The sequence below is a fragment of the Rhyacophila brunnea genome, unplaced genomic scaffold (genome assembly GCF_057557595.1).
Source record: "Rhyacophila brunnea isolate RB1 unplaced genomic scaffold, BYU_Rbru_1.0 scaffold_13, whole genome shotgun sequence".
NCBI classification, from domain to species: Eukaryota; Metazoa; Arthropoda; class Insecta; order Trichoptera; family Rhyacophilidae; genus Rhyacophila; species Rhyacophila brunnea.
In genome coordinates, this window is record NW_028232785.1 from 20,195,080 (window position 1) to 20,209,952 (window position 14,873).

A 14,873-nucleotide genomic window follows, 5' to 3' on the forward strand; every position below is an offset into this window, starting at 1 on the left:
ACTCTCCTCTCAACAATCAAACAACAATGACCTTCCATCTCCTCCACCTTCAACATACATAAAAAATAACAATTAAATGTATGAGACTTTGTTCAAAGTAAACAGTGCGAAAAGGAATACTTACATCAAAGTCGTCAAGAGCGTGCGCGAGCTCCCCTGGTCCGGGGGCCCTGGGTGCCTGGGGAGCACGTCCCTGTGCCACGCTAGCGATGGCACCCACTGCGGCACAGACCGCACGCAGAACGTAATCACGATTAGCCTTGGCAGCGGCCAGTTCTGGATGACGCACGTATACCTGGAATGAAAATTCAGATTGTAGTAAAAAATGTCTAAACAGTCAGAGTAGTGGTTATATAACTTCTTCTTTGTCAGAATATCATGACTGACAATCGTGACCTGGATAATTTGATCATCGGACAGCCTTCACTACAGCTTGGTTACACCCCAATAGGCAGTGGATAACACAAATCACTCTTCCTTCGATCCGTCCATCTGTTCCTCATCTTTTCCGAACCTCTCACGTTTACTCTGCAAGATAACATCATCGACCAAGGTTGATGCCTCCCCTAACTCCTTCCACTCTTCTGATTAAGACATAAATTTGATCTCAATACTATACAGCCATCTATTTCTGATACAGCATATCACAGCTAACTGTGATACAGCCAACTACATAGGCAATTTAAAAGAGGAATTACCTTGGACGCTGTGAGCAACATGGTGGAGTGCTTCTTGAGAACAGCGCGGGCTGACGCCAGGTCGTCTCTCATCTGCGGATCCTTCAGTTCCTGCTGCCGTTTCGCCGCTTGATTCATCAGCTCATCTGCCACATGAAAGAATACATGTCAATAAAACGACCCATCGACTTAACCGGATCTCCAACGTAACCTAACATTGCAACACTCAAAATTTAATTGGCATTAATTTACAACATACTTCTATAAATAGGTCTATTCCAACTACATAATAACATAACACCCAATAACACTATTACCACAATCTGAGATAACCCCAATATGTTACGGACGAATTCTGTACGCAAAATAGTTACTTATCTAAAAAGCAAATCTTTTGGTACAGAGAGTGGTCGCAAGATTGTGCGATGTGCACGTAGTACGATGTCGTCACTAGCTAGGTTGAGTGGTTATCTAATTATCATAACCGGCGGAAATGGTGTCAAAAGTGTTATTTCATACTAAATGCATAGAATACATCATAGTATTTTTATCATAATTTTGTATGATTATGAGATGTTATGTTAGAATAGAGATACTGGACATATCTGCATTTCAATGAATTATTCCTCTGTGTTCTGCAATAGAGTTTGACAACGCGGGATATAAAATTTTCGGTAGAGATAAATCCCAACAACGCAGACAGACAAGGGTTAGTTAGATAAAATCTTCAGACGCAAAGGACGCTGTGAAATGTAAAAGTTTGTAAGCCACTGGCATAATCAAGTTTTAAGTTTACTTTGGGAAAACTTACGTGCGTTCCTTCCAAACTGTTTAATGTTCTCCAACAGTTCTCCCTGGGAAGAGGCATTCTTCAACTTGTCCAAATCGTTCTCGACCTGAAACAAAACAAAGAAAAATTAGCACAACAATAGTATACACTGTCGGGTTGGTCATCTTTTACTGACCCGCCCTACGTGTACATGACAAAGATCACTTGAAGTTACGCGATTGACAGCTGGTATTTGTATGGCCGGTATTACACTGTCAAAGATCTTTGACAAATATCGTTTATAAAGAATATTACATACATTTTTTAGAGCGTAAAAGATGGTGGTAGGTAGGCTTGGTAAAAAGTATTTTGCATTGTTGCCAGATGAAATTTTCAAAATTCAATTAGAATAGATTAATCGCCTACAAAGCATGCCACTGTCAAAATCTCACAACAATCTTCAAAAAGATCACGCAATTAATCTAACCTTCGATCTGAATTCAAATGTAACCAATAGACCTGCTGAAATTTCAATTAAAATGGCAAAACTGGTGGCTGCCACTGTTGTGACTACTCGTTTCAAAATGGAGTATGTTAATACTTTGGACGCTGAAGACACACCTGGCGCGTAATGACCAGGCGGCCAATCGATGTAATTAACATGTATTTTAAAGGTGGTAATTAAAAAGTCATTATCTAGTCAGCAGTGAATGAGTTAATTAAGCATAGTGTTTCCACAAAAATAATATATCAACATTTCAACATAATGACTTACAAATTGTGGTATCCATATGCCTCACCTTCAACATAATACACCTATAACTAAGTAGGTAGATACGTATATTAGTTTTTAAAGAGCTGGAAGCAAACTAAGGACCTGAGGTTCCGATTTAGGATGTGATGGAACCAAACCTTAATAATATTGGGACATCTTACAACACTGAATCCAACATGTATTAAAAACATCCATCATATTTCTAGAATACTATGAAACATTGAATAGCATTGATATCTTGTGCAGCAACAAGATGGCATAGCATTTATATAATACAGTAGAACCGATAGTTCAATATATCTGTGAAAATTGTTAATAACATCTTGTTAATGACATACATGTTTAAATCCAAGTATCACCACTTGTAAACAACGTTCTGCGCATGATGATCAAGTCATACCTCTCGCACTCGAATTCGAGTCATAATGCCGTCTTGCTCGTAAACTGAACATAGCACTGACGTTTGCAATGCTGGCCGCTAATTCACACGGCTGCACGGCAGTTGAATTTGTTTACATAAAGTGAATGGATGGATTTATTACTCCATTCAATAAGTTTACAATGGTTAAAAGTAGATGAAGGTGACCCTAGATATCACATCATGACTAGGGAATCCAATCCCGAGCCAAAATTCTGATCCCGGGATTTCGGGATTACAATTTGACAATCCCGGGATTGTCATTTTTTCCATTGTTAATATAATTTTTTTATATTTACAAATAACATTGATAAAATCGGTCAAAAATAAATCTAGTATAATTTATTCTATTTAAGACATTTATATTGTATACGTTCAATCTTGGAAATACACAAGTTTAATGGAGTAAATAATATTGTAATATAAATAATAATGTGAATTTAATATGAGATTGCTGTTTCTGATAGTAAAGACATAATGAATGGATTAGCGAGATTAAAAATAGTAAAACAAATAATCATGGCGTACTTATGGCCTTTCCGCTTCATAAATCTAATTAGTCAGCCAAATATGAAACTGCCGTAAAACGTATGATATCATGGTGGAATTACTTTGTTAAAAGTGCGAAGCATTGTTTTTTTCCAATCTTTCTCATTTTTAATAATCTATGTGAAAAAATAAAATGAATCGGCTACCTACACATGGGTATAAATCAAAGTTCATTCAAACTTATTTATTTATTTATTTTATTCATTTATTTCTAATTTTTTTTATTTATTTCTAATGTAGTTATTTTTTATTAAAAGTATTTTTTCGGTTATATTTTCGCTTTTATTTTATTTTCCATAAAAATTGATAAAAAAATCAATCCCGAAATCCCTGGATTATGTTTATCAATCCCGGGATTCATAGGTATCGAAAATAGCTCGGGATCCCAGGATCCCTAATCATGACTGAAAGTGAAATTGAAGATGAAGTTATGATCTTGGAAAATGAGTATGGAAGTGAAGATACGAGGGTGGGTCAATAAGTCCTTAGAAAAGCCGACAGGTGGCGCGACTAGTACTGTAAGCGGTTTGTTTTCATGCAGCGGCACTACCGATTCAGTATGCTGCGAAGTTTCAATCAGATTGGTCGGGTTGTTGTGTGTTTCTCGTACATTTAAAAAAAAAATTTGCTTGTGGAAAATGGAAAAATGGAAAATGGAGAAAATTGAGTTTAGAGCTGTTATTAAACATTTTAATATAAAAGGGTTAACAGCAAAGGAAATAAAAAATGAGTTGGATTTAGTTCACGGCATATCTGCTCCTTCACTTGCAACTATTTATAACTGGTTAAATGAATTTAAACGTGGTCGTACATCAACAAAGGATGAACCACGCTCAGGACGTCCTGTAGAGGTGACTACACCAGAAATGATCAATAAAATCCACGATATGGTGTTAAGTGACCGAAGATTAAAGTTGAGTGAGATAATTGAGGTTACAGGGATCTCAAAAGGTAGCGTCATTTCTATTTTACATGACAAATTGGGCATGAAAAATATTTCTGCAAGATGGGTGCCGCGTTTGCTCACAGTCGACAATAAACGCAATAGGGTGGTGGCCTCTAAAGCCCTGTTGTCGCTCATGCAACGCAATCCGGATGAATTTTTTCGTCGCTTTGTGACTGTAGATGAAACATGGATACACCACTATACTCCCGAGACGAAAGAACAGTCAAAGCAGTGGATTGCGAAGACAAACCATGTCCAAAGAAGGCGAAAACCGTAAAATCAGCTGGTAAGGTTATGGCTACTGTATTTTGGGATGCACGTGAAATTATTTTCGTTGACTATTTGGAAAAAGGAAAAACAATAACAGGGGATTATTATGCATCTTTATTGGACCAGCTAAAAAACGAAATTGAAGAAAAACGGCCTCATTTAAACAGGAAAAAAATCCTCTTTCATCAGGACAATGCCCGTGTTCACACATGTTTACGATCAATGGCTAAAATTGAAAAATTGAAGTTCGAATTGGTCGACCACCCACCGTATTCGCCAGATTTAGCCCCCAGTGACTTTTTCCTTTTCCCAAACTTAAAAAAATGGCTAAGTGGACAACGTTTTTTTTCAAATGAAGAAGTCATCGATCGGACAAATGCTTATTTTGAGGACCTTCCGAAAACTTATTTTTCTGACGGTTTAAAAAAAATTGAGAAACGTCTAACCAAGTGTATTGAGCTCCAAGGAGATTATGTTGAGAAATAAAAAAAAAATACAAAAATAAAAACTGTTTTAATGCTTTTTTCTAAGTAATTATTGACCCACCCTCGTAGCAAGAAGAACTGCACACCCAAAAACCAAGTTATCATCTCGTCGATCTAATAACGTTATTATTGACTATTTGTCAGATGACGAATTTTAACTATATTACACGCATTTTCATAATTTTACAAAACTTGATTATTTTTTCAAAACAGAATTACCGAAAACAGAGGCATCGACATCGAACATTAATGCTACTCCACAACGATTGTGTCTGGATATATCATCCGAAGACGAACAAACGAGATTTTGTTTGTGTTTCAATATAACAGACTTTCGGCTATAATGGACACCCCCTCATTTGCATCAGTCTGTTATATCTAAGTTATACTGCATAAAAAGCTTCTTCCCCAAGCTTCTTCCAACTCTCTCGGTCCTGTGTCGTTCGCTGCCACGTATTTCCACCGAACTTTACCAGTTCGTCATTCCAGTGGCTTTTAGGGAGACCCTGTGGCTGTTTTGTGCCCCTTGGGTACCACTGGATGACGGCATTTGTCCAGCGGCCATCCTTTCGGCGACCAATGCGCCCCGCCCATCTCCATTTCAGCTGTTTGGCAACGTCTATTACATCGCGTACTCCTGTCTGCTTCCTAACCCCTTCATTTCTCTTACAGTCCTTTCGCCTGATGCCCAACATACACCTCTCCATGCCTCGCTGTGCGACTCTTAGTCTTTGGACATCTCTCGTGTTGAGGGTCCACGTCTCGCAGCCATACGTGGGGACGGGTAGCACACATTGGTTGATCACCCTACGCTTAAGACATAATGGTAGGTCACTCTTGAAGATAATATTCAGTACTACTGTATATAATTAATACAAACATAATATAACAATGCAATACACATTGATTCAGTAATTCTAATGAATGACGATATCTTACCACGCGTAAGCTCTTGAGTAATAGATGAACATCGACCATATCAGCCAGCACCAAGAGTCTGGTAACGGCAGACAGCAGTCCACGGGCCGCCCGCACCATAGCACCGCGCTTAGCTGACGCACACGGCTCTTCAGAAAACTCACGAGCCGCAAGCGACATGGCGCCACCTTCGAACAAACAAATTACCATTATTACTATCTATTGCAATGGCGAAGGGTGAAGGTAGGCTGTTAAGATCTGATATAAATAATGCACACTAAACTTTGTCAGTCATATTTATTTGTTTTCATTGAACTAAGAATAAAAATTGCAGATTGTATTGGTTAGTTTCTAAAACTTAATTAAGCCCTGTCTAAAGCAAACCATAATAGATAAAAAATATTCTTCCATCTATAAAATATCAAGAACTATGTCATTAAATCATACATAATGGTGTATTGTGTCTTTTGATGAAGGCTTACAGCTGAAACCATTAGCGGGATGCGCTGCGACTGGGCCTTCTTCACTTTATTATACTGGTTCAATGCATAAATAAAGGTAATTGTAAAAGTTGTAAATGAAGACAAATGTCTTACCTGTCTTCCTGACTTCCTCTACAGCGGCCAGCATCTCTTGGGTGATGTCGGGGTTCTCGTAAGCGATGATCTCTCCCTTCTCGATAAAGTTCTCCGTGGCTTTCTCCACCGTGCCCACCAGTGCGCTGGCTCTCTTCGATTTACCTGAAAGTATCAAAATTATCAATAAGTATACGTATAAGACGTTAAATGTACAGTGCGACTTCTGTAATGTGGCTGACGCGTCATTGTGCTGTCTTGTGTGAAAGGACACAGTGATGAATGACGAGGGATTTGTAATAAGCATACTACAATATGACGGTACGCAGTAATAGCCTGTTTATACGTGCACCGTCGCGACCGTAACAATAAAATGCAAACATGTATTATCGTGCACGTTGCAAGACTGCATGCATGGATCAAAAAAGTTAAGCGGCTTCCGAATTTTCACACGATAGTAGCAACTTGCATGACGTATGCGCATTCTCAGTAGAACGGTAGTGGTGAACCTGCTGGAAAAAAATACGAACTACACCGTCCAAGTCATTTTGATGTTTACTAATTTTCACAACCAGTCAAAGAGCACCATACAATGACAATGACGTGTTTTGCTTATGCCTGAAAAATGAGATTGGCGAGACAGTCAGCACTTTTGCATGTGAACAGTTATTATCGCGATAGTTTAATTTACACACTATTGGTGCCAGTAAACCCATGCACATGTACAGGTGCTATAATATTAAGTCCATGAGCTGTATCCAAAAATAATATGTGAATTTGGCAGACACAGGATTTAAACCAGCAATCCATGCCATCAGAAAGCAGCAATCAGTCCGCCACTCGTCTGTGGCTGGAGCCAAATTTTAACATTTTTTAAAAATAAGTCAATATTATATTGGTTTCATAACTACTATTTAAATCGATAGCAAGGAATACTATCTACATAGGAGTCTTATATTCATTTCATTGACATGTGGTTGTTAGGTAGGTAACATGTTAATAATTTTCTTCTTCTATTGGCAGCCACAAAAAAAATGGTGGGTGGCATTCTAATTGATTTGACAAGTCTATTGCTATGTTAAATCGTTGCACGTGTACAGGCGCTATAATGACTAGTGAAAGTATAAAACTTGTTATCCTGAATGATTACATGCGAGATAAACTATCAAACGGCTCCACAATATGAAACTGAATCGTAATTATTCACATATTACGTAAATATACCTTTCTTCTTCTTGCTGGGTCCCTTGGTGTTGACGAGTGTGGTCACCTGAAGCACCAGCGGCTCCAGGGTCTTCTCCACGGACATGGTGCGGATCTCCAAATTTTTGGGATCCCATTTCAGGCTCAGCGTTCCAAAGTGGTCAGACATTTTCTTCAATTAACTGCTTGATTACTTAGAATCTGGAAAATTGCACATAAACTAAATGAGACATCTTTAAACAGAGAATGTGGTCATGAAATCATATATTTGGCATTTTTGGCATTATTTGGCGACTTTGAGGAATGATTCTCAAAACAAAATTAGTCAAGAAGATTACACTGGCAAACAAATCCTATAATGTTTTACGGAGTCAATTAGAAATGGCGCAGTTTGCGATTTCTTCTACTGCACATGAATTACCATTTACCATTATTATTTCTGACTGCTCTTACATGCAGCCTATTGCATTGTTTATTCTCACTCGGCGTCGCTCTAACTACATCATATTTTCTTTAAAAACTACCAAACTTCTCGCTTATGCGGTACATTTATAGCAAGTCTATTCCGACCACATAACTCCATAACACCCAATAACGCCGTTTCGTTGTTTCCAAAATCTAAGTGTGCTGTTCTGTGTACAGAACAGTTATCTGCGGTGTTATGAATGGCATGGGAAAATCTAATAATAATCAAGAAATCAACAGTGGAGAAGTATTTATTTGAAAGTGGCAAGTAGACAATGGAATCATCGTACTTATTATTTTTTACCGTACGCCATTAAATCATACATAGGTTTAGGCAGGGCTTAATTGAATTTTAAATACTAACCAACATCACCTGCAATTTGTATTCTTAGTTCAATGAATGTAAATAAGTATGTATGACAAAGTTTAGTGTGCACTATTTATGTCGGATCTCCACAGCCTACCTTCACTATTATGGATCGGTTTAGGCAGGATGTAATTGAATTTTAAAAACTAACCAGCACCACCTGCAATTTGCATTAATTCAATGAAAACAAATAAGTACGACTGACAAGAGTTTCAAGTGCACTATTTATATCTGATCTTGACAGACTACCATCGCCACTGACGTCTTCATCCAAGAGTGGATTGATCGGAGCTAATTTTGATGATGAAATATAATAATTTGTCTTTTAAATAATATATTACCAAGTCAATGTGTCATCAATCATTGTCAAAGAACCATAAATAAATAAGGAATCACTGTTTGCATTCTTATCTTATGAAAATGTTATTATCTATATACCTACCTACTTCAATATTAAACATGGTAGCGTTTCTCAACGAGTTTAGATTATAACAAACGGGATAACTCTGCGGTGTAATTGAATCGGTGGACCAGAGAAAAATGCATATGAGCCAAGGCCTAAACAAAACGAACCATAAGTGCGAGTGAGTAAGCATTCGGCAAAGATAGAATTTCTACAGCTGAATTAAATATTTTTTGTAAGCGTCACCGGTAAAAATGGATTTGAATGATTACATTCATTTTAAAACTGCGAGCATGTGTTGCTGAAATTTATTGTTTTTATGTTAAATATAGAGTGATAATTATTATTTTTAGTTATTTTAGTAGAACATATCGTCACTGTTCTGGCAGAAGACACTAATTCTAAAAAATGACATATTGAGTTAGTACCAAAATGTTCCTTATTTTAAACTTTACCGTCTGGAAACCTTCTTAATAAATAGACAGTTTTTATTTTAAAGTCATCCTTTTTACGATTACTTAATAAACTCACATGATAGACCATTATTTCAAACATTTTAACAACTTCAAAGTCAAATTACTCAAAACTAGTATTCTCCAGTTAGTGTGTTCTGCCAGAACAGAGACGAATTATAGTTAACTATGATGTGTTTAAATTTGGTAGCCGTGCTGAGAAACAACGTGATGGTATAACATTTCATAGTTATGTTGATAATAATAATAATTACAAGATTTTATATACAACATTTTTAAATTCTGTTGAACCATATAAACTTGACTTGATTAGCTTAAACAATCAAAAAAATTTGTACTTGACATGTCATATTGATTTCCATAGTAACGCATGTATATATTAATAATTTAGTTGCTAGGACCCCAGACCCCTAACAACCAATAATGGTGTCGAAATAACTTTTCATACAAAACAGAATTAACTGAAAATGAATTCAATTCTACTTAAAGATAGCTAAAAGTATTAAAAAAATGCATTGGCATCGTGTTCTGATATATTCTAAAAGTTTCAAATGTCCAGCTAGTAGGAAAGTTAGTTAAAAATCGATTGCAAGATTTGTACCGGACAAAGAACCACCGGACAAATAAGAATACGAGCTAAGAAAAACGTTAAATTGAGGTTCTACTGTGTGTTATACGCAAGAAACACGGCTTCATTTTGCCGAAAAGCAGGCGCTATCATTACTCTGAGATATGGGCCTATGAGACGTGATAACAGTGGCGAACGGTGAAGGTACGCTGTGGAGATCCGACATAAATAGTGCACACTAAACTTTGTCAGTCACATTCATTTGTCTTCATTGAACTAAAAATACAAATTGCAGATGGTATTGGTTAGTTTTTGAAATTCATATTCAGATACCCACCTACCATTAGCTTCTTGCCACTTCAATCGCGAAATACCACACTTTTCTAGGTACATTTCCTTACCCAGACACTTCCCACTATAAATCTAGCGATAAACAACTGGCCTACAGCTGTCACATCAATTGGTGTTTACCGAATGTGCATGACGATCATAATAATTATTCGGTTCATTAGTTCCGATCGTGTCATCTGTGCTTTATTATCTTTATACATACTGCGTCAGAATATTAAAACAAATATTGGATGCCTCAGATGGTTCCATTTTTTCATGAGTTCCACTGACATAGGGCTCGCATTTTGTAGAATGACAAGAGGAGAGAAGTCACGATCCTCTGTCTTGAGGTCCTGACGAAGAAGAAGTAATATTCTATACACCAAATAATACGTATTTTTTTTCGTTCCTTGAGGGGGGGTTCCGGAGCTGAAACCCCCACCCGCCCTTGTATGCATGTGATGAATACACCACGTAGTTAACAACAATGGCGATCTCAGATGGTGAATTCGGAAGTGCATTGCCAGTCGAATTATTCCAAATTAATTTCTTCAAGCATTAAAAGTAGAAAACTGATTATAATAAATTATCAGCTGTAACCACCAGGATCAATTAGGAAAGCGTAACAATGAATAGACAAATTAATACAAAGAGTAGCAAAACACTCATTGTTTGTTATGCATAGCTACAGTACTTATACGCTTAGTTATTGGATTGATAACAATGAAAATAGTGACCCATGGAATCTTTCTACGATATGTTCTAGCAAACAGACAAATGCTTCATATATCATTTGTTCAATTCATCCATTCACTCGTATGGCGAAAAGTTGTTGATGACAAAAGGAACACACACCGTAAAACATTTCCATTATCATTGTCATAACTGTTTTTGGTAAATGTGCCGCAAAGGCGGCCATGAGATTTTACAACTTTCTTTTTAGACCAAACCAAACCTAACCTAACCTAATCCAACCTACCCCAACCAAATATTACCTCATATAATCTTAGTTTGTAATAATGGTGAAAAATGTATGAAAATTTAAAATTTTTCGGTTATTGGATCGAAAAGCCGATGTGCCGACAGAAAACGGTATTTATTATAATATTTGTCTACATGGAATAAACTGTTTTCGTAAAAAGAAAATCATAAAAGCTCATGGCCACTTCTGCGGCACAATTACCCTGTTTTTTTATTTATTACAATGTATATTTATATTACTAAACTGCCAATAATTATTATTACTCGTATACCTACCTACCTAATTAGTAAAACAAATAAGTAAATTACTTTAGGTAGGGACCTAATTATATTGTAAAGTATGTAACAATGCATTGTTTTTAAAAGGAAATATAAAAAATATTGCCTAATAAATCTATGACATCAATTATTAAACTGAATTTCGTACATTTTTGCTAATTACTATTTAATGTCAGTCTTGCAAAATTATTTTTTTGTTATGAAAAACGGTAAAATTATTCGAATAATAGAGTATATAGGTAAATTCCATAGAGCTATATTGATTTTTATCTATTCTTTTGTTCTTTCTATGGAATCAAAACAAAAAATTGAATACCTTCACCAATTCAAATTTAGAATGTCTGGAATCTATGGATAATACAAATGTCAGTCTGCGATAAGAAAAATGTCACAAAAATGTCTAAATATTAACGAAAACCACTTTTTAAATCGTGAAAATTAATTATATATTGATCCTGCGTGTAATTGTGCACATTTTATACATTTTAACTGCATATAATTGATTAAAAACGACACAAAAACAATGTAAATGACAGTAGGTATGAAAGCGAGCTATCCTTGTTTTTTTACTCACATCTTTTTAAGTGTCAAAATTGAACAGTCCAGCGGAATTATTGCACAGGTGTGTCAGGTGCACTCTTTATGATTATCTTAATAATGTTTTTAATTAATTATTTAGTGTAATAAACCGATAAAAATACAAAACAACCGCGGGCGTGTCTTCCATTAAAGATAACACTTCACTTTAGGTCGCGGTGTCAAGATAATAGAGGTGGGCATTACTTTTTACCTACGTTTAACACGAGTACGTCTTCTTCTTTTACGATGCGGTCCCGTAACTGTCAATAATCGGACTTGAATATCATTACATGAAAAATATTACAATTTACAAAATAATTTAAACCATTTTCTTTTTTCCATTACATCAAAAGACGATAAGTCGTTTTGTATTATATTTACAATGTCTTTTAGCTAAATGATGTGATATTTTTAAACGTGGAATACGTTTTTAGTTGATCATTTTTGTACCTAACATTTTTTAGAGTTACAACTTTCTAGGTCTGACACATTTTGAAGAGCCAGATTTTTAAATCTACTATGGAGAATTCTGAAAGAACCAAATGCCCCTTGTTTAACACGCGTATGCTACCTATGCTCCATACGACTTTTTTCCAAGACAAAAAAAATGTTAAAAAATAATATTGAACTTTGAGAGTGTACGTCTTCGCTGAATATTAGTGGCGGAGCACACTGCAAGAAGCGGTGCGATGCGTTCAAGGTGCAGGGAGGCACGCGCGCATCACACCGCCACTCGAACTGTTTTATGGCTCAGGGACACGGTTTAAATATGTAGGTACTCGATTTCGTGAGTTACTAAGGGACTAGAGACCGTCAAGTTTCACGTGAGGCTCCGCTGCATAGATGCCGCGTTGCCGCGGAGCCTCACGTTAAACGTCTTGTCAGTCTCTACTCTGTGACGCAAAGAGGCGCTTCGCGTAGATTGGACGTTTTCGCTAGGTGCTGCCATAGAGTGTGACATTCAGCTCCCATCTGGCATAAATACAAGAATTCCGTCAATTAACCTCCCTTCAAATGCAACAAAGCTACACGTCTTGTGTGTCGATGGACTATCAGCTGGAGCGGAGCGGAGGTTTCGTAGAAATTCTCTAATCGTCAGTAGATGATAATGAACCTGCAACATTAATCAAAGATATATAACTAGCCATTCATTTAACCAAGATCACGTTATATAAGATGCACAAATATAATCTTAATCAGCCGAGATTGATCCACTACTTAATGAAAGCATCCCTTAGCTTTTTTCACTGTACTCTGTCCCTAATGGTAACTACCTACTTAACTATCACATACATCCTCCAAACTTCATGTCGTACCTGTGTTTTAGGACGGTCATGATGTGGTCTTTTAGTTTCCATAGCACTATCCAATATAATTGAACATTATACCTCTATACCTATAATAATATAATATTTATTTATAAATAGGTAGATAAGATAGAAAGTCCGTCGCAGCCCATCACTAATGCAATATGACTCAGTGCTGACTATTGCAAAGGAATTTCGTTAGTCATGAATTTTATTCATGGAAATATCAACTGTTTTAATACGTAAACAGGCATTAATAGGGTCTAGTTTCGCTTATCACAATGGATTCAATTATTTCCGATGCATTGAACCGGGAATCAGACGACAACCGTCCTTATTATTGTTGTCTGTATGTTTTATAAAACTAAATTCGTCTGCACTATTCGCCTTTGTTCCCATAGCTAACTTCACCACGGTCTATTTGTTTGACTTTCCATGTACGAAACTTGACGAATCAAAAAGTGCCAGACAACCTAAGAAATAAAATGTCATAGAGAAGTACACTTTATTGGTTATGATTACAAACGTTTTTTTAATACAAAATTAAATTTAAATTAAATAATTACATAGCTTTCATTATCGTCATGTACCCACGGTAGCTCAGTTGTTAGAGTGGCCGTCTTTGAAGCCGTGGATTCTGAATTTCGATCCTGAGTACTGTGTACAAAACAAATAGGTACCTAGGTAATTGTTGTTTTTTTCAATGTGTTGATCTGGTACAAACATCTAATAGTTTGGGCGAAGTCGTGGCCTCTCCCCATTCTGCTTTCCTTGTCCACTAAACGTGAGACACTTTGTCACTGTTTGATCATTCATGCCCGACCCATTCCAGGGGCTGCATAATAAGACATCCAATGTTGCTCTTTCACTGCTAAAGACACGCTTGGCGTGTGGCCATTAGATACTAATTATACTTTCACTGCTGATCAGTTAATTACAACATTTAATTATCATGTTAATTTGTAGGTACAGTAGGCCAGGCATGTCTTCGAGCAGTGATCGAGTTGTGGTACGAGGGTGGGTCAATAATTCCTTAGAAAAAAGCATTAAAACAGTTTTTATTTTTGTATTTTTTTTTTATTTCTCAACATAATCTCCTTGGAGCTCAATACACTTGGTTAGACGTTTCTCAATTTTTTTTAAACCGTCAGAAAAATAAGTTTTCGGAAGGTCCTCAAAATAAGCATTTGTCCGATCGATGACTTCTTCATTTGAAAAAAAAACGTTGTCCACTTAGCCATTTTTTTAAGTTTGGGAAAAGGAAAAAGTCACTAGGGGCTAAATCTGGCGAATACGGTGGGTGGTCGACCAATTCGAACTTCAATTCTTCAATTTTAGCCATTGATCGTAAACATGTGTGAACACGGGCATTGTCCTGATGAAAGAGGATTTTTTTCCTGTTTAAATGAGGCCGTTTTTCTTCAATTTTGTTTTTTAGCTGGTCCAATAAAGATGCATAATAATCCCCTGTTATTGTTTTTCCTTTTTCCAAATAGTCAACGAAAATAATTCCACGTGCATCCCAAAATACAGTAG

At 36.5% G+C, this 14,873-nt stretch overlaps 1 protein-coding gene across 2 annotated transcripts in view; it reads right to left on the reverse strand.

Moving 5' to 3' along the window:
• The window catches only part of alpha-Cat (catenin alpha), a 119,132-nt gene extending 106,970 nt beyond the window's left edge, over window positions 1-12,162 (reverse strand). For both annotated transcript variants that reach the window (XM_085940535.1, XM_085940536.1), the window contains exons 1-7: window positions 12,026-12,162; window positions 7,607-7,786; window positions 6,404-6,547; window positions 5,829-5,995; window positions 1,489-1,573; window positions 699-823; window positions 125-295 (exon numbers count right to left, since the gene is read on the reverse strand). In XM_085940535.1, the coding sequence (XP_085796661.1) occupies window positions 125-295; window positions 699-823; window positions 1,489-1,573; window positions 5,829-5,995; window positions 6,404-6,547; window positions 7,607-7,754 (840 nt within the window). In that variant the 5' untranslated portion in view covers window positions 7,755-7,786; window positions 12,026-12,162. The remainder of the gene's footprint in view (window positions 1-124; window positions 296-698; window positions 824-1,488; window positions 1,574-5,828; window positions 5,996-6,403; window positions 6,548-7,606; window positions 7,787-12,025) is intronic.
• Window positions 12,163-14,873: the final 2,711 nt, after the last annotated feature.